Source organism: Chionomys nivalis, chromosome 23, assembly GCF_950005125.1.
Source record: "Chionomys nivalis chromosome 23, mChiNiv1.1, whole genome shotgun sequence".
Taxonomy (NCBI): Eukaryota; Metazoa; Chordata; class Mammalia; order Rodentia; family Cricetidae; genus Chionomys; species Chionomys nivalis.
In genome coordinates, this window is record NC_080108.1 from 43,960,543 (window position 1) to 43,988,051 (window position 27,509).

A 27,509-nucleotide genomic window follows, 5' to 3' on the forward strand; every position below is an offset into this window, starting at 1 on the left:
TTATAGGACCACTGCATAACAACCTTGGACAACTTGGTTGTCTCGTCCGAGCAATTGCGAAGCTCGGGTGCTGGGCTGCAGATCAAAGCAAGCCATGCATGATAACATATCCTGGTGGAATAGGGCTACCCAGAGGACCTCCAACAGAGAGAGTGACTGGGGCGCATGAGTTATTTAGGGAGAGGGGAGGGGTAATTGTAGCCTTCGAGGGTGCAGGAGAAGACAGTATGAAGGTTGGGGTGTATCTTTGGGTTACCGGCGCTGTGATGAAAGCAACTTGGGGAGGAGAGGGCTTATTTGGTTTACAGATTTTGAATTACGGTTCATTGAGGGAAGTCAGGGTGGGAATTCGAACTGGGGAGAGAACCTGGAGGCAGGAGCTGATGCAGAGGCCATGGAGGGGAGCTGTTTGCTGCCTTGCTCCTCATGGTTTGCACACCTGCTTTCTATGGAAGCCAGGACCACCTGCCCAGGGATGGTCCCACCCACAGTGGGCTGGGCCCTCCCCCATCAATCACTAATTAAGAAAATACTCTACAGGCTTGTCTACAACCCCATCCTAGGGAGACATTTTCTCAGTTAGGGTTCCCTCCTCTCAGATGAGTCTGGTGTCACGATGACACAAAACCAGTTAGCACAACTGACCCCTTGCCAACTTGACACACAATCACATCACTGTTAAGCCATAACCTTTCCTCTCTTGTCCATCTCTTAAATCTCATATTAATCAACATCATATTATAAGACATTACAAAGTAAAAAATCTCGCAGACTTTATAAAATCAAATACTTAAAATTCACTATCTTTAGAAAAAATTCTAAAGTCTCCATAAAACTCTCTCAACTGTGGGCTCCTATAAAATCAAAATAAGGTAAATACTTTCTTACTTTAAAAGGGACAAACCAGGGCACACTTACACTCTGAACAAAGCAAAACTACACTCAGTGTAAATAACTCAGAGTTCAATGTCTGGGATCCACTCACACTTTCCTGGGGTCCTCCAAAGGGCCTGGGTCGCTTACCCAGCTCTGCCCTCTGCAGTAGGTATGGATCGTCTTCTAACCCAGACCACTCCAAGGCCTACTGTCCTTGGCGTCTCCAAAATTTTGGGGTCTCTGGCTGCAATGGGGCTGCACGTTCACCTCTCTCTCTTCTAGGCTCTTCCTCAGGCACTCCATCCCTCCCACACAGCGCCAAACCTCAGCTGCTCTCCGGGACTCCTTCACGCCTTCAAAACCAGCACCACCTGCGTGACTCTTACACTACCAAGTTTGGTTGCCAGCACAGAGTACGACCACCTCTGGAACACAAGTTTCTCTGTGCTCTCAAGCCAAGTCTTCCCAGAAGACGTCACCTCAGTGATACCGGTCTCTTTCTTAATCACCGCTAATTTCTCAGCTCCAGCCGCCCAGCATCAATTGTCCAAGCAAAGCAGAGATAGCACTTTAATTTCACTTCACCTCTGATAGCTTGTCAATCTCAGCTGATTCTCCAAGCCCAGCTGACCTGAATCACAGATTCTCGACTCAAAATAGGCAATGACCCCGACAGTGCCTTTAAGTAATTCTCAAACTTCCTTTGGAAACTTCACAAGCCAGACCTCTGTCATCTGTCTGGCTCTCGGGTTCATCCTCCATGTTCTCTCAACAACACGCCACCCTTTCAACACTGAATGACTCTTCCAGACCAAAGTTCCACAGTGTTCCCACAGTCCCCACCCCAAAACAACAAGCCTGGTACCCATTTCTCTTAAGGTTAGCATTGCTGCGGAAACACTGTGACTAAAAGCAATCTGGGGAGAAAGGGATTTATTTGGCTTACAAATCCTCAAGCCCTGAGGAAAATCAGGAACGCAAACATGGCAGGAACCCTGGAGGCAGGAGCTGATGCAGAGGCCATGGAGGGGTGCTGCTTACTGGCTTGCTCCTTGTGGCTTGTTCAGCCTGCTTTCTTATAGAACCCAGCACCACCAGCCCGGGGATGGCACCACCCACAGTGGGTTGGACCCTCACCTATCATTCACTAATTAAGAAAATGCCCTACAGGCTTGCCCGCAACCTGGTCTTTTGGAGGCATTTTCTCAGTTAGGGTTCCCTCTGCTCAGAGGAGTCTAACCTGTGTCAAGTTGACAGAAATCACCAGCTCAGGGTGGAAGGTACCCATGGAGCCCTTGTCCACAGGGTCAGGATATGACATGAAGGTGTTCTTTCTCTCTTTTCCATGTGCTCTCCAACCTCCTCAGAAGCCCACATCCCATCATCAAGGTACCTCCTTTCCCATCAAAACTCCTTTCCTTCCCCAACTGTTCTTGTTCTGATTTCTTTCATATAAGCTTCATTTTAGACTCAAATACCAGATTCTGAAGATAAAGCAAAAATCCTACCAGAAATCTCAGAAATACAAGGGATCAAGTTCTGAGATATTAAAATACATTTTGGTTATTTTTTCCTTACTCACTAATACTTATTGTTGCAGAGATATTTTGCAAACTCGCGTGGGTTTGTGGTAGTTTAAGACTGTATTTCATGTAGTAGCTCAGGCTTGCTTCCAGCTGCTGCACACAGCTTTGCCCTTCTGCCCCTCTCTCCATCTCCAAGGGCTGGGACAACAAATGTGTATCACCACACCTGGTTTCATGCCGTGCTGGAGACTGAGTCCCACTTCTGCATGCTAGGCAAGCACGCTACCAACTGTGGTTGAAACTCGCAAATCATTTGCAAGGGTGGGAGTGGGCTCTATCACTGCATCAACCAAATTAAATATTTCAACATTCTCACTGACTCTGGCACTCATCAGTATGTGAGCTAGATATATTGAATCCTCCAGCCTCCAGGCGTGGGTCTCCCCAGGGCATCGGCATATGTGGAGAGCCCTGCAGTACCGGCATGTGGCAATCATAACCACACAACATATGAGAACTAGTCTGTCTCTGTCTCTTTTTCTTTTCTTTTTTACCTGAACCCAGTCTCTTGATGCTGATGAGACATGTCCCAAACCTCAGAGAGATCCACCAAATTCACAAATGCTCTGGGAACTTAGGGGATACGAAGAGACATAAGAGACAGGAAGGGACACAAACATTCGCCGAACTGCCGAAGTGGCCACAGCTACCTCTGGGCTCACTGCAACCCTGTGGGCCTCATTTGGGGGGGGGCACCTTTTTCAGGGTTTTCATGAGGTTGGCCCAAAGCTGCCATCCTCCAGCTGTGCATCTTAGAAAAGCAGCTGTTCTCTGATTTCCCTCTCTGCTTCCTTATCCTTAGTGTATAGGAAGGCAACTGATTTTTTGGAGTTGATTTTGTAACCTGCCACATTACCAAAGGTGTTTATCAGCTGTAGAAGTTCTTTGGTAGAGTTTTTGGGGTCGCTTATGTACACTATCATATCATCTGCAAATAATGAAAGCTTAACTTCTTCCTTTCCAATATGGATCCCCTTGATCCCCTTATGTTGTCTTATTGCTATTTCACGATAGCCACAAATAGCATAAAATATCTTGGGGTAACTCTGACCAAAAAAGTGAAAGATCTATTTGGCAAGAACTTTAAGTCTTTGAAGAAAGAAATTGAAGACGACACCAGAAAATAGAAGGACCTCCCTTGCTCTTGGATTGGGAGGATCAACATAGTAAAAATGGCAATTCTACCAAAAGCAATCTATAGATTCAACACAATCCCCATCAAAATCCCATCAAAATTCTTCAGATCGGGAGAAGACAATAATCAACTTTATATGGAAAAACAAAAAACCCAGGATAGGCAAAACACTCTTATACAATAAAGGATAGTCTGGAGGCATTACCATCCCTGACTTCAAACTCTATTACAGAGCTACAGTACTGAAAACAGCTTGGTACTGGTATAAAAACAGAGAAGTCGACCAATGGAATAGAATAGAAGACCCTGACTTTAGCCCACAAACCTATGAACACCTGATTTTCGATAAAGGAGCTAAAAGTATACAATGGAAGAAAGAAAGCATCTTCAACAAATTGTGCTGGCAAAACTGGATGGCAATCTGTAGAAGAATGAAAATAGATCCATATCTATCACCATGCACAAAACTCAAGTCCAAATGGATTAAAGACCTCAATATCAGTCCAAACACACTGAACCTGATAGAAGAGAAAGTGGGAAGTACTCTAAAACACATGGGCACAGGAGAACACTTCCTACGTATAACCCCAGCAGCACAAACACTAAGGACATAATTGAATAAATGGGACCTCCTGAGACTGAGAAGCTTCTGTAAAGCAAAGGACACTGTCACTAAGACAGAAAGGCAACCCACTGACTGGGAGAAGATCTTCACCAACCCCGCAACTGACAAAGGTCTGATATCCAAAATATATAAAGAACTCAAGAAATTAGACCGTAAAAGGTTAATCAATCCAATTATAAAATGGGGCACTGAGCTGAACAGAGACTTTTCAACAGAAGAAGTTCAAATGGCCAAAAGACACTTAAGATCGTGCTCAACTTCCTTAGCAATCAGGGAAATGCAAATCAAGACAACTTTAAGATACCATCTTACACCGGTCAGAATGGCTAAAATCAAAAACACCAATGATAGCCTCTGCTGGAGAGGTTGTGGAGATAGGGGCATTCTCATCCATTGCTGGTGGGAATGCAAACTTGTGCAACCACTTTGGAAAGCAGTGTGGTGGTTTCTCAGGAAAGTCGGGATCAACCTACCTCTCGACCCAGCAATACCAGTATTGGGAATATACCCAAGAGATGCCCAAACATACAACAAAAGTATATGCTCAACTATGTTCATAGCAGCATTGTTTGTAATAGCCAGAACCTGGAAACAACCTAGATGCCCTTCAATGGAAGAATGGATGAAGAAAGTATGGAATATATACATATTAGAGTACTACTCAGCAGTAAAAAACAATGGCATCTTGAATTTTGCATGCAAATGGACAGAAATAGAAAACACTATCCTGAGTGAGGTAAGCCAGACCCAAAAAGAGGAACATGGGATGTACTCACTCATATTTGGTTTCTAGCCATAAATAAAGGACATTGAGACTATAATTCGTGATACTAGAGAAGCTAAATAAGAAGGTGAACCCAAAGAAAAACATATAAGCATCCTCCTGAATATTAACCTTCATCAGGCGATGAAAGAAGACAGAGACAGAGACCAACATTGGAGCACTGGACTGAAGTCTCACGATCCAAAGGAGGAGCAGAAGGAGAGTGAGCACGAGCAAGGAACTCAGGACCGCGAGGGGTGCACCCACACACTGAGACAATGGGGATGTTCTATCAGGAACTCACCAAGGCCAGCTGGACTGGGTCTGAAAAAGCATGGGACAAAAACCGGTCTCGCTGAACATAATGGACAATGAGGACTACTGAGAACTGAAGAACAATGGCAATGGGTTCTTGATCCTATTGCACGTAATGGCTTTGTGGGAGCCCAGGTAGTTTGGATGCTCACCTTAATAGACCTGGATGGAGGTGGGTGGTCCTTGGACCTCCCACAGGGCAGAGAAACCTGCTTGCTCTTTGGGCTGAGGAGGGAGGAAGACTTGATTGGGGGAGGGGGAGGGAATGGGAGGTGGAGGCGGGGAAGAGGCAGAAATCTTTAATAATTAAATTAATAAATAAATAAATAAATAAATAAATAAATAAATAAAGATAATACCTCATCCTTCGACAACAAGGACACTTGTTCAACAATATTCATAGCAGCATTACTTGTAATAGCCAGAACCTGGAAACAACCTAGATAAAAAAAAAAAAAAAGCAGCTGTTCCTCTTCTGGAGGTCAGTGCAGCCCCAACCCTGGGGAAGCACCATAGCACAGGGGAACGTGAGCACCCATCCTTGGATGCTCAGAACCCGAAGCTTCCAGAGAGGCTAGCCTCAGTCAGAAAGCAAGGGCACTGATTTCCCTAAGAGCTGCCAAGCCCCTCTCAGGAGCACCCCTTTGTAAGATGGCGAGAAGGCGGGGTCTTCAGAGCTCTCCATGACTCAGGGTTTTATTCTCTCAAAATAAGTCCATTTCCCCCACTCCAACAAATGCCACTGGGAGCCAATCAAATCCCTCCTCAGCTTCCCTCGAGAAGGGCTTCAGGAGGGGCACCCAAAATGATGCATGCCTCAAGTTGCATGTCCCAAGGCCCCAGGGGTTGGGGAGCCACTGTCTCACCTCCTGGTGCATGTAATCCAGCATCTCACACAGCTTTTCCATGTTATTCACCAGATGCCTTTTCTATGAGAGAAGAACTGGACTGAACAATGGTGGCAACAGGGAGTGCATGAGGTCCAGGGACCCAGACCCAGATGACCCACCAGAGACTGTGGCTGGGGCCGAATGGAAACCATGATTCCCTGAGCCACTTCATTTTAGTGTGGGGTTTAGGTCCAGTCTCTATTTCTCTAACCCATCATCCATCAGAGTACAGTCAGCCTCCCACATCAGAGACAGACAAGCCCAAGGCTGGAACACGATGAGAAACACCGCAGTGGCTCTGATGCTCCCAGGAAAGGGTGGGACGCATTCTCAAGGGCTGAGGGAGCTGCTTTAATCTGAAGAAAAAAAATCAAATCTGAAGAGGGAACATGATCAGCCTGGATCTAGGGACCTAAACAGATCTCAGAACTTCCCAAAGGAGACCTGCACGATTGCTCAAAGACTGAAAGGCAGCTAAGCCTGGAGGCCTGTTTGACTGTTCTTTCACCTCCACACATATGGTTTGTGTCACACACACACACACCCCAAAATAAGCAAATATAATACAATAAAACATCAAAACCCCCTAACTTCCACAGGACACAGGCCAAATATGCCTTATTGGAGATGTCTGGGACCAGAAGTGTTTCTGACATTGGAGTCTTTCAGATGGAGGGGGGTGTTTGCATAGATTTTATCAACTGATCATTTATTATCTGAAAATCCCAAACCTGTGCCTGAAATGCTCAAACATTTTTGGATTTTGGATTCCTGACCAGAAATACAAGAATGTCTGTTTGCCAGATCCCTCCTCCTCATACCCTATCCTGATGCTCCTCTGTGCTGTGTTTGCCCCAAGTCAGAGAAAGGGTCCCAGAGAGAAGGACTCTTTACTGGAAGGCATAAATCCATCTGCCCCCTCCCCACCAGTGCAGCCTTCTCCCCCTCTCTGCAGGTGAAAAAGGAGCAAGTGAGAGGACTCTAAATTTGACCCCTGGTTAGCATTTCAATGTGAAACAGAAATAAAAAGTACGAGACAATGAGCAGTCCTCAGCGGGCTCCAGACTGGCTGTCCCCTGAGGCAATGTGGCTCAGATGGCAAGACAAGGAAGGGCAAAAAGCTGTGCTATTACCTGGGGGGACAAGGGCAGGGGCCCTAGAGACAGCCACCAATTAGCAGATGGGGGTTGCCGGGAGAGCCGCCTGCCACCCAAGGCAGAGGAATAAGCCCCTCCCTGTCTCTCCTCTGCCCTGCTTTGGTGAGAGGCTGGCAGAGGCAGCCCAGCCCATCTGTTGCAACAGCCAGTGAGAAGCATTCTGTCTGAATTCTTCGGAGCATCACACCCCCCCCCCACCTCCTGGTGTAGAGTCCCTTGTGTCAGGAGCCATTTCAGGCTTCTTCTTTCTCACATCTCACAGGGCCTTGAAGAAAAAATCTTGAGACAAGAAAACTTGAAAACTTAAAGTTAGCCAAAACATTACGTGCTGACCGTGGAGGCTCAAGCTCTGGAAAGCACCACAGAGTGTCTTCATAGCTTCTTGCTTATCACTAACAGCAGGTGTTCTAGCCACTGACCTTGTAACTGCCCTGCTTAGCTACCAAACTGCCCCACTTAGTTGCCTAGCTACCAAGCCCCTCCTTCCCTTCCCCCTTTCCTCAGTTCCCCCTTGCCCTAGCTCCTTTCTGAGGAGTATTTAAGACATCAAACTTGCTTCAATAAACGGGATGCCTTGACAAGGAATACTGCTTGGCGTCCATTTCTCTCTCCCCCCATGTCTTTCAGATAGTGCCTCTTTAAGACCCTGGAGTAAGTAGGACCTGCTGGGCGGGTCATCCCTGAGGCTCATCTGTATCTTATTCAGGAGATCCACCCTCCTTAGGGGATGTGGAGGAACATGGCGGCCCCTCCCCTTGCCCTTGCTAGGGTGACTCCTGCTTTAGAAACTCCTGGGTCAAGGGTTTGTCTGTAGCTATTTGGGGGACTCTAGCTGGGCTCATCCAGTCATCCCAGGCACGGACGGTTGTCACTTGGCTCACCAACGGGCTTGGTAGTCATGGTAACTGACAGAGATGGCTTGGTGGCAGCTGGACTTTAGACTCCTGAAGAAGAGTCCACACGCCATTTATACCGCCACACCCTGTGCTCCCCAGCCACCCCTTACTCTTTCCGCTGGCTGGACTTGGTCTTCCATAAATACTGAAGTCACAATTTGCAATGTAACTACCTATACAAATATTAAACAAAACTACACGCTTTGTTCCCAGAAAAGCCAATGAGCCTGAACGGTAATATCCACAGGCTGTTTGCCTTCGGTAAACACTAGCCTTCTCGCCCAAGCTGGAATGCACAGGTTGAGGGTGAGAGGCAAGGGCATGCATCCTACACTATTCTGTAAACCTCAGATGAAGAGTGGCAAAACAATTCTGAACAACTAGGGAGCTAGTGTAGAAAGATCATTAACTCAGTTTATCTAAGCCTGAATTTGTTTTCCTCATAGGAGAGCTTGGTGGGCATTAAAAAATCCCTAGAAGGATCACATGAAATGTAAAAACTCCTATACAGCACAGGGAACGTCAGGGTGAGGAGAGGACCTACACACATAGAAGGCATTGTGTGATACTTGATCACATTATGACAATAAATTTTGCTTTGAATCAGAGGGCAAAGATAGCTGCTTGCTGACCAAAATTAACCATAGAGGTTTTGGAGGACTGAGGACAGATAGAGAGCCAGGAAGAAGTATGACAGGGCATAGAGAGGTTCTTGGCCTTTGGGGGGATGAAGGAATGAAAGAGATAGAAGGTCACTGGTCTGGTCACTTTGCCACTGTGTCTCTGATCATTGAGGTTCTTATCCCCAAATCTGACTCCTGAGTTTTAATTGATAAAGAATAATTAGATAAACACTTTAAAAGGAGAACTATTTGGCAGGAGCAGGGAGGGAGAAGGAGAGAGGGTAATGGGTATTTGGGGGCTTTAATGAAAGTACATCATGTGTGTGTGAAAATGCCACAAGATTCCATTATTTTGAACAATGAATACAACAATAAATTTTCTTTTACAAATTTAAAACACAAAATTGAAAAGCATTCTCAGCTCTTGTGGTGGTCATAAATGCACACTAGGCACACTCACATCAGCTTTCATCCCACCCAAATCATAACACACAGAAATGGTTACGATGGTCAGTTTTTATGTTCCGCATAGGCTACCCCACTAAAATACTGGAGGAAGAAAAGCAAATATATATTATTTCATTTGTTTTCCTGAGCATCCATCCATCTGTCCATCTGTCCATCCGTCCATACACCCTCGCACTGGACTTACTCATCCACCTGTCCTAATTCTGAAACAGGAGTCTCATCCCCGGTTCAGTAGATGGTGCTCAGACAGAGTCAGCCCTTTCTCCTCCTCACCAGCAACCCCTCGGCCTCCCAGCCTGCAACCTACCTGCTGAGCAGAGGGACACAGGTGACACTGGCTTGTGTTACTGAAGAACACATTGATGAGTTTCCAGTCATTCTCAAAGTCAAGTTGCTGAAGCATAAAAGCAAAGAGACGGTGGTAAAAGCTTGGGCCAGGAGTCTGTCTGTCCATGTTTCTCAGTCTCACACACCAGCTCCCTTAAGTCACTGGTATGGGTTTGTTTTTGTTAGCCTCAAACATCGGATGCTCCTGCCCCTGCCCCTTGAGTACTAGGATTATAGGTATGAGTTACCACTGGCTTGGGTGTTCATCTTCTCTCTCTCTTTCCCTGACTCTTCTTCCTTCCTCCCTCCCTCTCTCCCTCCCTCCCTCCCTCCTTCCTTCCTTCCCTCCATTTCTATATTTATTTATTTATTTAGTCAAAAGTAGCACTTGATAGTCTAATGTGGAACAATTGTTCTAGAAGGCAATTTGGACCTTGTGATACTAAGTGGCATACCTTGTTAAAATGTATGTTTTTCCCCCCCTCAATACCACATTGAACCCAGGGTCTTGTGTATGCTAAGTAAGTACTCTACCATTGAACTACACACAACCTCTTTTTATTTTAACATAGAATTTCACAAAATTTCCCAGGCTGGCCTTAACCTCACTCTGTAACCAGGTAAGCTTTAAACTTGCAATCCTCCTGCCTCAGTCTCCCAAGTAGCTATGATTATAGGCCTGTGCCACCAGACCTAGCTCTCAAAGGGTATTTCAAAGAAAGAAGGACCATTAAAGATTTAGCTTCAATGATGCCTTGCTTGTAGGAATGAAAACTAGCAAGCAGCATAAATATCTGCAGTGTATTATTGTGTAAGCGAGGCCACATTCATGTAAGTGAACCACTATGTGGCTGCTAAAATGATAACAGAAATTGTAGTTAATATCACCAGATAAGCTGAGAAAAGTAGATTACAAAAAGCATATATATCCAGTAATGCCCCATTCTATACAGATATACATAATTAATGCCCCATTCTATACAGATATACATAATTAATGCCTCATTTTATACAGATACACATAATTAGAAAATACAGGAAAGGGAACACATACAAAGCCATTATCAGTCATCATATTTGGGCATAGGCTTAAGGGCGGCCTTACGATTATGTTTGCTTTCTGATTTTTTCCTAGTGACCATAATACTTGGATACAATACAAACTTGTTTTCTGAGGCAGCACTGGGTAGCCAGGGAACACTGTGAATTTTGCTCTTTAGGGTTTAACTCTGATTTCGTGAACTTGGCCTTGTCACATGACTCCCTGGAACTCTAGTTTCTCCATCCTTAAAATCACAGGGTTGGATTCAGGACTGCCCAGCTATTATGCAGAACAATTGCATTCTCATTCTCATTATGAATGATAGCTAACCATTGCCAGTGAGACTAGATTTATTTATTTATTTATGGTTTGTTTTTTTTTTTTTTTTTTTTTTTTTTTGCTTTTTTTCGAGACAGGGTTTCTCTGTGGTTTTGGAGCCTGTCCTGGAACTAGCTCTTGTAGACCAGGCTGGTCTCGAACTCACAGAGATCCGCCTGCCTCTGCCTCCCAAGTGCTGGGATTAAAGGCGTGCGCCACCACTGCCCGGCTATTTATGTTTTTTTTCTTTGAGACAAAATCTAGCTCAGGCTGGTCTCAATTGCCTAAGATTTGCCTCGCTTGGCCCCCTAAGTGCTGGCAGTACAGATATGAGCCACCACCCCTGGCTTGGGCAGGATTCAGTCACCTAGCAGACACACCTCTCTGCTTGCTTGTGAGGGAAGCTCCGGAGAGGCCTGAGGTGGGAAGAGCCACACTAAATATGGTTAGTACCATCCCTGGGCTGGGGACCTACACTGAATAAAAGAGGAGGGAAGGGAAAGCCAGAGGGACACACATTCATCTCTCTACCTCCTAACTGAGGGACACATTGCAGCTAAATGTCTCACATCCTGAGTGCCATGCCTTTCCAGCCATGGTGGACTGCATCCTCACAAATCATGAGCCAAAGGAAGTTCTTCCTCCCTGAGTTGTTTCTTGTCAGGTCATCTGCTCCCTGTGTGCGCGTGCATCGTGTGTTTGTGTAGGCTAGAGATGGATGTTAGGGATCTTCTTCACTCTCTTCTCCTGAGACAGCGTCTCTTGCTGAACCCAGAAGCTCTCAAATTTGGTTAGTCTGGCTGGTCAGCATGACTCAGGGATCCTCCTGTCTCCTCCCTCCCCAGTGCTTGGGCTACGGGCACATACCATTCTGCCTAGTTATTACGTGGGTGCTGGGAATTGAACCCAGGTCCTCGAGCTTGCGCAGCAAGCATTTTTCTGACTGAGCCACCTCCCAGTGCCGCAAACTTTTCATTGCAGCAACCATTGCCACAGTGGCGATGATAACTACCGGCTTTTATGAGCACCAACGGTGCCAGGCGTATCAATCCACTACAACCCCATGAATCAGGCTCTCTTGCTGCTCCTTCATTCCTGAACTAGGAAAACAAAGTTTAGGGGAGACTAGATGCCTTACCCAGCACCATGCAGTGATAAGCAGAAAGTCCAGGTCACATTCAAGTGACTATCTCTCTCTCTCTGAAACCTAACCTCCACCCTATGTGAAAGGTCACTTAGTCCATCAGCTGACTTTCTGAGGAGCTACACAGGAAAACATTCTAAACAGAGCTACTCACTCTTTTCTCTAGTGACCTTCAGGGCATTACAGTGGAAGGGACACTTTCTGAAAAGCCAAGATACCTGAGTTGTGCTCATGGCAAGTTGGCACCAGGGTCATCACCACTCTGTGTCTTGGTATCATTGTCTTGTAACAAACCTGGACAGCCCGCCCACACCAGAGTGAGAAAGTCTCTTACCGGGTTCTCTTTCAAATGTCTCACCAGCTCTTTAGCCTGAATCCACAAGTCTCTGTGTAGAGGCAGGGGAGTAGAAAGAGCAATCAATAAAACACATTGTTGATGGTCAAGAAGCTGACCCTGTCACCTCAGCACAGCCGTCAGTCTCTCAGGCTGGGGCGCCCCTGAACCACCCTGACTTCTGAGGGGCAGACCTGCCCTGCCTTTCAAAGTCATCTGAAATCAGCAGGGAGAAGGTATTTGGACACTGATTTAATAAAGACCTCTATTTTGAACCTCTCTGACTGTCCCTGCATACCCAAGGCTAGCAAGAGTGCACGACGCCAGAGAGGGACAAGAACGTGACTTACTCGGCAGTACTGTGGTCTATGCCACTTTTCCCAGGAGAGCACACGGGCATCAGAACAGAAGGTTTGAAATGTCTGATGATTTCTGAAAGAACTAAAGAGAGAGCCAGGGGTCACCTCTAAAGATGAGAGATTCTCTAGACAAGACAGAATCCATGCCCCGTCACAGGGCACAGCCTTTACCCCATGCTGTAAGGTCACCCTGCCCCTGCCCGCCCCTGCCTGCCCCAGCCACCTGAGGCAGACCCTGGAAATTAAAGGGAGCTAAATTAGGCATCTGTCTAGGTAGGTGGGCCTGAGGCTGAATGCTCTCCAGGCATTTTCTCATTTACTCCTGGGGAAACTGGGATAGAGACATCAAGCAGGCTGTGTCAGGTCTCCCAGCTGACAGGAGCCACTGGGATTAGAACCAGAGCTCTGGGCTGCTCCCCGTGAGTGACAGCAAGGTAGGAAAGCTCCAGGGAACACACAGAGGACATGTCGCCAAGTTGACAGCCAGAGAACCACCAAAAATAGTGCTGTCAGGAGTACTTAAGTTGTGTCTTGCTCCTGAGAGAGGAGAGGGCAGAGCAGGGAGGGCGGATGGCAGAGGGAAATGCCTTTCTCCACTTCTCTTTCTTTGTGCCCAATCCCAAGAGCCTTGGAGCCCATGGAAGCAAGATCCAGAGGGATGCAAAGAGTTCTGTACAGGGGACACACTCCACAGGTGACAGGCAGTGAGAGAAAGGGAACCTGAGCTGAAAGCCAGGAAACTGGTTGGTTGGCTTCGTGACCTCAGGTGACCACCTAACTCATATATGAGTTGGCTTTGCCATCCTTAACCCAGACACATGAGTCTGGTTTTCTCAGCTGTGACAAGCTGGCGGGATCCCAGGGCCATGGGTGGGAAACGTAGGGCTTTGATCTCAGTACAACATGGTAAGAATGGTGTATGTGTACACATGGGGACCACTCCATTCTGTGTGGGAGGATGGCTGTGAAAGGCTGATGAAAACACGTGAACATTTTCATGGGAAAAAGTCGTTGGAAGAACTTGACCTTAAAGCTTTGTACACACTTTATCATTTTTCTCTACTCTGCTTGTTTCTAGTATACTGCTATTTAGTTTTTCTTTTGGGGTTTCATGATGGTAGGGGACAGAACAAAGGCAAGTCTAAGGGGGTTTCCAGGGACCCTACCACTTACTGAAAATACAACCTTAGAAAAGTCTATTTATCTGCTCGACAATCAGTTTTTCCATCTGCAAAAATGCTCCCATGACGGGCAAGGGTGTTCCTTGTTGTGGAGGTCACTAAAGTGCTCTAAAGCCCTGGGATCAGAGGATAGGAGGTTAAGCCCAGACCAACCCATCATCTATCATACACGGAAGGAGTCTGGGACATCCCTGGACCACTTTCTCTGTGGAACTCCTGCCATGGTTGTCGGTAATGCTTTCAGACACGGCACTGCCCCTCCCTACTCGGGGTGCCCTCAGCTTTTGACATTCTGATGCTGGGGGTTTCAGACACAAGCTCTGCCTTCCCTGTCGCCTCTGCCACCCTCTGCCCAGCTGGGATTCCTGATCACTGTGTGCCTAAAAGAGGTGATAGGACTTGGCGGGGGGAGGGGTGAGAAATAGAGGCAAACAAGAAGCCAGGCAAATTAGCAGAGTCCAGAGCACATCCCAGGCATCACAAATCAACCATTTCATTTCTCTCATACCGTACTGAATGGAAAGACATCAGGGCCTTGGGACCGCTATGACAGCCACTGAGTTAGTGAACACTCTGACCCCTGACTAGGAGACCTTCTGACCACCTTAGCTTTCACTAGCCCCGTACCTGTCAGTCAGGTGACAGGAGGGCTGGACAGTGGCTTCAGCCTTCCTTGCTGGGTCATGGGCAAAGTCCTTTCTAAGAATCTAATATTATCACAAGTCTTTTGTATTGATGCCCAGGCTCAGCTGACAGGGCACCCAGTTACCCCCTTGCTCATCCCTGCAGTGGGGTGGCAGCTCAGCCTAGCATCTGCATGGCCAGCTCATCTCACAAGCAGCAAGCATGGGACACTCTACCCCACCCTACAGCCTAGCTCAGCAGCATCAAGGGACTCGCCAGGGTAGGAGAAGTTGATAGAATTACAAAGGCCCTCTGGCATCAAACGAAGAAGCCCAGATCACAGAGAATGGATTTAACTGCATGGTTGTTTGCAGAAAAGGCCAACATGTTAATCACAATCATTTATTTTCTGGAACCTAGGATATGATTTTATGGCCAGCGAGAGGAAGAGAGAAACTATAGAATGAGGTTTTCTTTTACAAATAAATGGAAAATTAGACTAGGGTCTTCCCCTTGGGCAGGAGGGAGGATCCAGGACATTTTATCAGGTAAGTGCCATGAATCCATCTCTGAGGTCCTAGAGGAGCATGAACCCACAAGACTTTGGTCCAGCCATCCAGTCTCTTTCCTATCCCTAATCCTAACCCATACATTGCTCATGCTTTCTATTCAGGACACGTGACCTTCTGTTCCCTGCCTCCCTTATCCACCTTCCTCCTTTCCCAGGCACTGGTGAGAAAATGACCAGTCATCTTTATTAACAATATGTCTGCCATGTCATGGGGTTGGGGACAACCTGGAGTGTGGCCGGAAACCGAGGACTCACCTGTCGTGACTGCCATGCAGGCTTGCTGTGGCTCATTCTCTATACTGTAAGAGGTGGGCATAAACATATTAGACTACACTTGTCACCCACAGGAGCCCTTTCCTTGGCCACCATAGGCCATTCCTAACAAGCTTTGGTTTACCCTGGCTCTGGGCCTCTTCCCCAGCTTTCTAGTCAGGCCCAAAACAGAAGGGGACAGAGTCCAGTATAAAATAACTCTGGTCCATACACTGCAAGGTCACCCCAGAGGAGAGGGAGGAGGCCTTGGGACAGACACAGGAATTCCATCTTTCTGGCCTCTCCCACTTCTTGTTCACCCAGAGAAACCATGGGGAGTCAAAGGTTCTGGAGGGTGCTGGGAGGCTGGAAGCTGGTCCTGTCCACTGCTCTGTCCCTGTGTCTGAAGCAAAAGTCTTTAGACTCTCTTGTCCTTGGTGTCCCCCATCAGTTGGGCAAGAAGTTAGAGGAGAACATGTGTGGGATGTCCCTGCTGGCTGTGTGCCAGGATGCCAGGATGCCAGGATGGGTACCTGTGAGTTTTCTCCGTGTCGACCACGCCGGAGGCTGGAGGCTGAAAGAGACACTTGGTGTGAGTAAGTCAGCCAGGGAAAGTTAGCACAAAACAGGGAAGGTACAAGTCCACAGGAGGACCAAGTGCACGTTGTTCACTCTATGGGGAGGAAGACACACCCTGCTCCCCATAGCTCGCCTGTCAGACCCTCATGACAGAATGGTTGGGGGCTCTCCTCAGAGAATATAGACACATCATAAGTCATGCTATATTCCATACAGTCAAAGGACCAATTTGCTGTAACCCCCAAAATCTAGGGGTAACTTTGTTAGCTCTCCCCCTTTGACTAGAAAGTAAGAGCCACCAAAGGTAGGTGTTTTCATCTGTTCACACTCGACTGTATTCCTTGGACCCAGAAACAGGGAATGGAATATTGTCAGCACTCGGTGAATGTTAAACAAATCAAGCCAGCTTCTGTTTTCCCCATGATGAAATACTGGGTAGCACAGGGCATTCCTTTCTGGGGAAGTCCTAATCACAATGCTGGAAGGGACACAATTTCACCCTCCCCACAGGACAGGGCCGTATGCTTAGCCAGCTCCCAGAGAGACTAGGAACTGTGGTCGGGACATTGAAAGCACTCTACAAATATCAGTATTAGTATTTTCATAGTTGTGGACACACAAATACACACAAAGTTCAGATACGTTTAAGCATAGATCTGTCAAAGTTACTAGATGACAGGATGCCAGGTAGAGTGGCCACAGGTAGACAGTTATATCCTCATTGTCACAACCCCAGCTGCTTTAAGGAGTACAGCTGTCCCAGGCATCAGTTCCAACCTGGCCAGCCCGTGGAACTGGGTCCTGACTTTAAAGCTCTTTAAGAGCGTAGGGTAACCATGAAATCCCTCTCCCTGGGGGCCACATCTCTCACTTGTCAGTAAGAGGGACTTGGGAAGGTCATCTTCCAGGAAGAGGTGACAAGCTGAACAAAAAAAATCCCTGGATTATGCAAGCCGGGGACTGTGAAGCAGAGCTGCAGGTTAGTCATCAAGGGAGTTTGCCTCCTGGGCCCTGTAGGTTGGACAGTCTGGGTCAGACCACAGGGGGCGCTGTCTGCCAACTTGAGCATATTGCTGTCTGAGGAGCAGGAACCTATGGCTGCCAGATCTCATATTTCAGACACTGGAAACACAAAATATTTGAAACCTCCAGACTTCAGTGTGGGCAGATGACTGAATTAAAGACACAGTGTTGTAGGACCACACATTTGCTGCTTCTGCAATTAGCTAATGGAGCGCATCTTGTACTCAGAGGGGAAGTAGGGGTCAAGGGAAGAAAGAAGGAAAGAAGAGAGAAGAGGACCAGGCCAGGATGTGAGGAAGTTCGGTTGGGAGGTCCCGAAACCATGAGAATGGCCAGTGTTCTTTCTCCCCAATCTTATTTGCTGAATGCCTGGCCAACACTATGACCTCATGGTCCCAAGCCATAGCTACAGGGTTTCCCACAATAAATGCAACAGAGTGGATCATAGCTCTCACTGTTTGGCATGGATATGTCTTTGATAGTTAAACATGGAGAAAAAGGATTTCCAGATGTACGGTCGTGTTATAATACCATTTAGGCTTCACACGTCACATACGTCCCTATATACTGCCATCAAGTGTATTGCATTGTGTGTGCATGTAAGTGAACATACATGTCAAGGGAGGCTGAGGTACTGGCTGGGAATAGATCTTTTCCTTTTTCTTCCACTGTACATTTGGATTTTTCTTGCATGGAACATGTCTCACGGGTGCAATTGAAAATAAATTGTGTGAATATTTGCAGGCCTTAGTGTTAAATGTTTGAGAGGGAATCCAAATCTAAAGCAATTAAAAAGTTTTAGAGAATCCCAAATAAGTACGTCTTCATTTCAGACAGCCCAGGAGTTCAAAGCAAAAGTGTGAACATCGAGGGCTTTAAAAACTCAGTCTCCCATTAGTTTTGCCTGTGTGTGTGTGTGTGTGTGTGTGTTTTAACTCTCTAGGCTCTCCCAGATGATTTTCTCTGCTCAGTCCCTTCTTTCCACCTTTGCGTGACCATATAAAACACGCTGCTTAAAATTTACAAATAAGAAGCAAGCAAAAGGTACTCAAGACCATTAATCATTAGACAAATTAAAGTCAAAACCACCATAAGATGTCAATTCGTGACTGTTAAAAAGCAAGCAAACATGGATCTGGAGGGATGGCTCAATGGTTAAGGACACTCGCTGCTCTTCCAGAGGACCTAGGTTGGATTCCCAGCACTCATGGTGGGTTGCTCACAACCACCTGTAACTCTAGCTCCAAGAGATCTGATTCCTTCTTCTGGTCTCTTAGGCTACTCACTATGTGTGTGTGTGCACGCATGTATGTATGTTTATACACACACTCAGACACATCATAAAGTCTAAAAAATCCTTAAAAAGGAAACAAATCCACCAACCAGAAACAATAGAAAATAAGTGAGAATATGGGACACTAGAACTCTGTGCATTGCTGCTGGGAATGTAAATTGAACAGCAGCCTCTATGAAAACCAGTACAACAGCTCCTCAAAAATGTTAACCTCTTTTTGTTTTAAGACAAATTATTACAGTATAGTCCAGCCTGCCCTGGCCTGAAACTTGCTATCTAACCCAGGTTGACTTCAAGTTTGCTTGGCTCCTGCCTTGGTTTCTAAATTGAGATTATAAGTATGCACCATCACTTTCAACTTCTTCAAAAAAATTAAAAGTATAATTATCGTATAATCTAGTGTCACATTTAAAAGTATCTCTTCAAAAGAATGGGAAGTGGACTGTTGAGGAGATCATTTGTACGTAATGTTTTCAGCAGGATTGGCAGCAGCCAGATGACACAGCCTCACGTCCATGTATGAACAGATAAACAAAATATGGCATGTTCTTGCGTACAATGGAATATTAGTCACCTTTAAGAAGGAAGCACCTGGCACAGGAGGAAATAATGTTGATCAAAATAAGCTGTTTGCATAAAGACAGACACTTCATGATTTTAAGGATGTGAGGTCTCTAGTCAAACTCACAGAAACTGAACATGGAAATGTGGTTTATCGGGGGCTGGGAAAAAGCAAGATGAGTTATTATTTAATGGGTGAAGAGTTCCATTTGGTAAGATGAAGAATGTTCTGGAGACTGGTTATACAGTGAAAACATTCTTTATACTACTGAGCTGCACAATTAAAAATGACTCATACAGAAACTTGGATCTGCATATGTGAGGGAACACGTAATCTCTGTCATGCTGGACCTGGGTTATCTCACTTAAGTGTTTCCCAGTTCTATCCATTTTCCTGAAAATTTCAAATTTTTATTTTTCTTCGGAGCTGAGTGGAGAACTCCATTGTGTATATGTCCCACACGCCCATCACCCATGCATGTGTCTATGGACAGCTAGGCTGGTACCTTTTCCTTGCTTCTGTGTGGAGAGCTGCTTACACAGGATGTGCCAGTGTTTCTGGGGCAGAATGCAGGTTCCTTATGTCCAGGAGAGTGTGGGGAGCAGCAGGAAAACTAAAGCGAGGAGAAAGAGGCTTTAAGAAAGGGGTGGGAAGGCAAGAGAACATATGAGATCTGAGTGGGGAAGGAGGAATTCCTGGAGGGTGGGGGTACAGTGAGGGACGACACAAGGGGCTGCTTGTCTCTGCTGAATACCAATATTTTCTTCTCACCACTCCCTACATTTTCTTTGTATTAGCTGTCATAAATAAATATTTTAATGGCTAAGATAGCAAGCTGTATAAATTCATCTTGATCACAATTATACGTTTTTATGAATATTAATGTATTTAAAAATTATTTTATGAGAATTTTGCAGCATGCGTGTCTGTGTATCATGCGGAGGGTCCAAGTACCCATCAAGGTCTGAAGAGGGTGCCCAAGACTAGAGTGACAGATAGTTGTGAGCTACCATGTGGGTGTTGGGAATTGAACCTGGGTCCTCTGGGTCCAACAAGTGCTCTTTAGCATGGAACCAACTCTCCAGCTCTTCCATGTATTTAAAGACACACACACACACACAAGATAGACATGAAATTTCCTTGATCTTACAAAAGCAAAAGCCTGAAAGATTGCCTTATCAATTCTGTGTAACGACTGTGGAATTCAGTATGGAGGTTTCTTGATAATTAAAAATAGGTTTTCCGTCTTACCCAGTTACACCACTCCTGGGTATTTACGCAAAGGATTCAAAGTCAACACGTCTAAAATACGTGCACATCGCTGTCTGTTGCAGCACTGTTCCTGACAACTCAGTTATGAACCAGCCTACGCACCCAACAGCAGAGGAGTGGGGAAGGAAAATGTGATTTCTACACATAGTGGAATTTTCTCGCCATAAGGAATCGAGTCATGTTGTTGAAAGAAAAATGGAAGCAACTGGAGACAATCATACTAAGTGATTTAAGTCAATTTCAGAAAGACAAGCGTCAAATATTTTCTCTCGCTTGTAGTTCCTGTATCTTACATAGATACATAGAAATCGTGAATGAGTACATGACAGGAAAGAGAAAGCGAAAGGGAAAATAGGGGACAAGGGTGACTAGTGGCAGGAAGAGAGGTGAGAAACACAGAGACGATAAATGTAAAGAGGTACGTGACATAAACGGAATATGCTCAACAAGACTCAACAAGAGGAAGTGTGTGTAAAAACGGAAACAATAAATTTTAGAACATATGGCAAAGGCTCTGGGTAATACTTATCAGTGGATTTAACTTATTAATAAGAAACCCAGAAATTCCTTTTTCTGTGGTGATTGTAGGCATTCATTTGATTAAAAAAAAGACTGGGTTCTCCTTCTAATATTTGAGGATGTCTTTGGCTCATACAGGGCTCTCCCCCAAATGGAACACTATCTGAGACAGAAGTCTAACAGCCCAGGTCAGTCTCCAAAATTGTTATTATTTTCTTGAGACAGGGTTTCTCTGTGTAACAGCCCTGGCAGTCCTGGAACTCACACTGTAGACCAGGCTGGCCTTGAACTCACAGAGATCTGCCTGCTTCTGCCTCTCTTTAAGGCGTGTGCCACCATCATCCAGCTAGCCTCCAAATTATTATGGAGTTGAAGATGACCTGGAATTTATGGTTCTTCTGCCTCTACCTCCCAAGTGCTCAGATAACAGATTTGTGCCACCAACCCTGGCCTCAAATGGAACATTCTGCCAAGACGTCAGGAGCTTATTCATGGTGTCACCAATACCAAAGGGTCCCCTAAGCCAAGCTATATTAAATACTTACAGTTCCCAGGTTGCCAATGGCTGCCACAAGTTTAATGTCTGACAGTGTCAGAGTGTGGACTGCGAAGATAAAAACCCAGGTGGAAGGTCAGACAGGCCCACAAAGTAGGCAGAGAACACCGTATGTGGATGCACAGAGTAGACCCACACCCCAAAGTCCCAACATAGCCTCTAAGGCCAAGCCTGCTGCCAAGTTCAGGATCCTGTACTTACTGGGAACCCCAGAACCCATACTTAAGGCTCCCCCCCCCTTTGGAGGGTTCACACCATGAACCTGGACTTGGCCTCTCCAAGCCCATGTCCCATGGTTTTCATGGCATCTTCTCACCTGACCCTCTGCCTGCCTCTCACCTCCAACTAACTCAAGACTGCACTTCGGAGCTACCGTTAATAAGTAACAGAGCAACGGACTCAAATTAGGGCCACCTGGGTGCACAATGCTTAACTGTAGCTTGAAGATTACCAGAGAATAGCACTCAAACTCAGGGACCACACAGAAACACTGGATGCAAATTCTATGTGAATGATACCTATCTCCTTGACCCACATGTTAGTCTCCCTGGAAACCACTGGACAAACATCCTGGCCGTGTTATGGAGGATTTAAAGATAAACTTCAAGCTGGGCAGTGGTGGCACACGCCTTTAATCCCAGTACTCAGAGGCAGAGTCAGAAGGGTCTTTGTGAGTTCGAGGCCAGCCTGGTCTACAGAGCCAGTTCCAGGACAGTCAGAGCTACAGAGAGAAACCCTGACTTGCACATGGGTTCTAAGTAAATAAATAAACTTCTAAAAGATACCATTTTCGTTTTTTAATTTGTTTCTTCAAGACAGGGTTTCTCTGTAGGTTTGGAGCCTGTCGTGGAACTAGCTCTTGTAGACCATGCTGGCTTGAACTCACAGAGATCTGTCTGCGTCTGCCTCCCGAGTGCTGGGATTAAAGGTGTGCGCCACCACCACCTGGCTAAAGATACCATTTTCTAAAAAGTACCTCAGTTTATTTTTCTTAAAATAAGCTTAAATGGGAACCCTAATAAAGTCAGTACAAAAGAACACACACACACGCACGCACGCACGCACGCACCAGCATGCACATCCATTAAACTCAGCCAGGCACGTAACATGTAAAGCTGGTTTATGAATCCAGGTCTTAGAGAAACCTATCTCATAATAGGGGAAATGGCTAGAATGGCCACTGTGACTACGTGGCAGGAACGGGGAAGCCACATGAGTGACAGCTTCCACCCCACAATCCCCAGGACACGTTATCCCTCAAGGGAGTCAAGATACTAGAGCTTGTTCCCAAGTTGGTTTTATCCTCTAAGTGCCGGCTGTCCCTGTCTCTCCACGGGAATAACTGAGGACATAGAGCAGTGGTTCTCCGCAGCCTGAATGTCTCAACCCTTTAATACAGTCTCTCATGTCGTGGTGACCCCAAACATAAAATTATTTCATTGCTACTTCATAGCTGTAATTTTGCTACTGTTATGAATTGTAATATAAACACCGGTCATGCAGGAAATCTGATTTACCACCGTCAGATGGGGTCAGGACCCACAGGTTGGGAACCACTGAAAGGGTCTGGTGAAGGGCTGAGGGAGGATGAAGTGGCCGAGCAGTAGAAGAAGGCTTCTGTTGACCAGAGAGCTCTCCTGCTCATGGCCAGTGGACACATACCTGACTTAGAAGTCATAATCAGTCCGAACATCCTCGCCTTGCATGGGAATGGGAAATTCTTCAGGGCCTGCATCTGAAAGCAAACCCCCAAAACATCAATTTCTGTGCACAGAAGCCCCGCCTGTTAAATATTTGGTGTAGCAACGTCCCTGCTCTGGGTTATGTAGGTTCAAAATGCACAAACAACACTTGCCCACGGGCACATTTTCCTAACTTCCATACCCACTTCCCCTGGGGAGAGAGGGCATGGTAATGAGGGTTTTAGCAAATGACATGTGTCGTCCTGGAATAGAATGGTGGGGACAGAGAGCGGATGATGGAGAATGAAAATGAACTCTTGGGATGGTGAAATGCTCTGGAGATGGACAGCCATGGATACACAACGGCAGTGTTCCCAGCATCACACAAACACAGTGAAAATAGTAATGTTTGCTGTGGACTTTTATTCTAATTTAAAAGAAGGAATATTCGAAGGACCTAGTTTATTGAGACTAAATGTAAGAAAATTAATTTAGTTCCTCCTTTCTTTTTATTAAATATTATTTCTCTCTTATTTTCACATGAGAAAGAACATGAGGCATGGTGTACATTTGCTGAAGGAAACTGGGTAAACATGAACCCAGCAGCCTCCTCTATCTCTTCCAGATTCGAGCGTCCTGAGCCCAAAGTGATCACTGAGAGCAGAGGGGAAACATGGTGACCAGTATGCAAGTCCCCAGGGCGGCATGGGCCTCTCAGCATCCTGGTGCCAGGAATCCAGAGTGGTTTTGCTGGGACAAGGAAAGTACCAGGGGAGGGACACTGGCAGGAAAAACAGGCAGCACACAGAACCCTCATCGTATCTCACAAATGTAAGCTAATTTCTCATGAACTACTGATTACAGTAAGAGACACACAGCCTTTACTCTCATCTCTTATCTCGTGGACCTTCTGGGAAGATCCCGCCCAGATGCCATAGGATAACTTACAACATCTGCTTCAAGGTTCACAGTGATAACACACCCATTCGTAATGCTTGTGGACTCCTGGGAACTACCCACTTGTCTGCGAGGATATTGAGACCCAAATCTCAGGAGCCATGGTAACGTTCTGCTGGGCATCCCAGCTCGCCTGGGGAAGCAGCTCCTTTGGCCCGTTCCATTAAGGCCTCAATGAGGAGCCATCAGCCTGCTCTGAAATTTAGATTTTTTCCTACAAGATGAGAGCTCACATCCTGTGCCCCACCACACACACACACACACACACACACACACACACACACACACATGCACCTCTCCCACCAGGGTGAAATCTTACCACTTGCTGTGGCTGCCATGCCAATGTGTTCTCTGCAGCAGAGCCATGAATTTGGGAGGGCCCTGAAAATGAATAAAAAGAAACACACAAGCAAGTAAGCAGAAATAGTTGGGTTTTATGTATGTGTCGCTGTATAAGGGATGGTTTTAAAAGTTGAGATTTCCTCTTCCCCAAGTTGGTACCCTCCACACTGTCCCCCACACCCTGTCTACGTGCCCACAGCAGTAGCATCCTTTGACTTAGAAAAGCAGAGTCCTTTCGTCTAGCTGTCACCCTTTGGGACACCATGATGCCATCAATATATTCCACTATGGTAGAATCCCCAGATGAAGGTACAGAGTGTTGTCTGAGAGGGGCAGCCATCACCCAACATCCTGGTGGGCATGTTATTAGATTGCCATGCTGCCAAGTAACAGAATACACTAGAATCTTAATGATGGACAGATAGCTGCCATTGTTTGGGGATGTAGGACTGGGCAGGGATGGCAAAAAATATCCCAGAATGGTCTGAAGGGGGATGATACTGTAATGAGTTAATCATGGGGACTTGCAGCAGCCATGACTGTGGATGTACCTAGTTACAGCTGTTACTTCCCAAGGGGTCTTGCTTAATTGAGGCAAAGGAGAAGACAAGACAGATAGGGAAACCAAGAGGCTTACTCCTCATCCCAGCATACTTCTGGCTATATAGCCCCTGTTGGCCTGGAACTCACTGTATAGACCAGGCTGACCTCCAGCTCATAAAGATCTGCCTGACCCTGACTCTGTCTCCTAAGTGTCGAGATTAAAGCCACATGTCAGTATGCCAGCCTCTGCAGATCTTTCTTATTGTAACACAATCTTGATATCTGTCTCAAGAGTGCCATAGGACATTTCTAGCCTGCTACTGGATCCTGGATTTAAATCCCTTGCTTCCTCTGACTTTTCTCCTTCCGACTCTCTACGCCATGTGCACGGTCCCGGGGAACTACCTCTAAAGAACAGCAGACAACGTGAGAAGCAAGCTCGACTAATTTCCCACCCCAGCCTTCTTCTGGTCCAAGCTCAATGCTGTTTCCCACTAATTGCTCAGGGTTGAATCACTGTGACCATGACAGCAATGGTGAGTTTAGTCAAGTTTTATCAATATGAAATTTAAAACTCCCAGAGAATTAGTAACTGGCTCAAAGTTGATTAGCTACTAAGGGTAGATCCCAGGATGCTTGAATGTCTACCACAGCCAGCAGTGGTCAAGTTCAAGCTATGGAGACTCAAAACAAAACCTGTGCTAAGTTGGATGGTGATGGCACACACATTTAATTCCAGCACTCAGAAGGTAGTGGCAGGAGAATCTCTGAGTTCAAGGCCAGCCTGGTCTACAGAGAGAGTTCCAGGACAGCCAGGGGTACACAGAGAAACCCTGTCTCAACAAAACAAAACAAACAAACCCATGCTAAATGATACCAACATAAAGCCTTATGCCCACACCTACCCCACCTTTGTTTTAACATTGAGTGTTGACTGAGGTTTCTGTCCTGCCCGGTTTCCATAGTCGTTAAGTCCCAAAGAAATCACACAGAGGTCTATATTAATTATAATCTGATTGGACTAGTATCTCTGGCTTATTATTAACTCCTATAACTTATATTAGCCCATAATTCTTGTCTGTGTTAGCCATGTGGCTTGGTACCTTTTTCGGCGAGGCAGTCACATCTTGCTTGCTCTGTGTCTGGCTACCTCTCTATCTGGGTGATGACTGCAGACTGAAACTTCCCTCTTTCCAGAATTTTTGTTGCTCTGCCTCTACTTCCTGCCTGGCTATGGGCCAATTAGCATTTTATTAAACAAGTACAAGAAAGAAATATTTATAGGGTAAAAACCATTATCCCACAGCAACGGAGTCCCTGGGAAAAGGTTGGTGTGGGAAGCTCTTCCCTAGATCTCCCAGAACTGAGATGCTGTATGTGGTACCCATGGTTCCACAGAGCAAGGCTAGGGAGCCAGATGGTGTGAAATTTGATGCTCTGCCCATGAAGCTCCATTGTTACCTCACTTCCTACAGGAGCTGTAGTCTGTCCTTCAAGTCCAAAGGAATACGCAACCCCACACCTCCAAGAGAACCTCACTGCTTGCTGCCATGCCAAGAAGGCCCTGAATTCCACAACCCCAAGCATCCCATGCTGATGCCACCTGCCTCCCTTGCCTGCATTTACAACAGAACACCCATCCAGAAAGCATCTCCCAGTCTTGGATTAGAGAGAAGGGCAGGAGTGAAGATCAGAAGCTCTTGCACCTGAATGTCTCTCACCCGGATGCTGGTAACAGTACCTGCTGATTGACTGGGATAATTCGCCAGCTGGGAAGTCCCTCTGTCCACACACCAGATACAGGATGGGGCCTCTGAGCCTTTGGTTGTGGGGCAGGGGATTGCTGAACTTTATGTAAGCAGCTTGGTCAGGGGCTGGGCGGCCAACACCCAGGATACCAGGGAAGCTGTGGGTGTTAATGGCCGTGGTAGTGATGCACAGACCTGTCTACCTGTTTACTTTGGATGGCACCACCTGGGGAGAGGGCTGTGCAAGAGGAGGTGGAGAGAGGAGGAGGTGCTGATGGAGAAGACCTGCTGGTCCCTGGGGCCAGCCAGAGCTGGGCTGTGCCCTAGACATCAGGACATCAAGCTGGGAACTGGGTGGCTCACGGAGAAGCTATTCCCCCAAGTTTTGTTTCCTGAGGGATTGCCCATACACAACTGCCTCCAGGCACTTCTGACATCAGCCTGCCACCTGTCCTGTCTTCACCTTAAAGGTTCGGGAGGAAGGACTTGTTCCTTGCAGAAAATTGAACTCCCAAGATCTACATCTTTTTAATCTGAAGGCATTTTCAGACTAAGGCATTTCTGAAAATAGACTGCTCTCCCTCCCTCTCCCCCTCCCTCCTTCCCTCCCTTCCTCCTTCCCTCTCTCTCTCTCTCTGTGTGTTTTGTGTGTGTGTGTGTGTGTGTGTGTGTGTTGTAGTGGGTATTTGTGTACCTGTGTGAGAACAACCTTAGGTGTTGTTTTTTTGGCTCTATGCACTTCTATTTTGAGAGAGAGTCTCTCATTGGCCTGGAACTTGCTGAGGAGCCTAGAATAACTGGCCAGTGAGTTCCAAAGACCCTCCTGTCCCTACCACCCCAGCACTGGGGGTTCAGACTTGTTCCACACCAGCCTTTTGGACTGCCTTTAAATCTGCAGAAATTTTAAAAGCTTTTCTGATAATGGGTGGCAAAAGCAAATTTTATT

At 46.3% G+C, this 27,509-nt stretch overlaps 1 protein-coding gene across 1 annotated transcript; it reads right to left on the reverse strand.

Moving 5' to 3' along the window:
- Window positions 1–24,265, reverse strand: LOC130865154 (phospholipase B1, membrane-associated-like). The gene is made up of 9 exons (XM_057756028.1): window positions 24,250–24,265; window positions 22,954–23,026; window positions 21,281–21,339; window positions 16,020–16,060; window positions 15,490–15,533; window positions 12,850–12,940; window positions 12,500–12,551; window positions 9,642–9,728; window positions 1–75 (listed from the first exon to the last, which is right to left on the reverse strand). Exons 2-9 carry the CDS (start codon window positions 23,024–23,026, stop codon window positions 1–3), a joined length of 522 nt encoding a protein of 173 aa, XP_057612011.1. The 5' UTR covers window positions 24,250–24,265.
- Window positions 24,266–27,509: the final 3,244 nt, after the last annotated feature.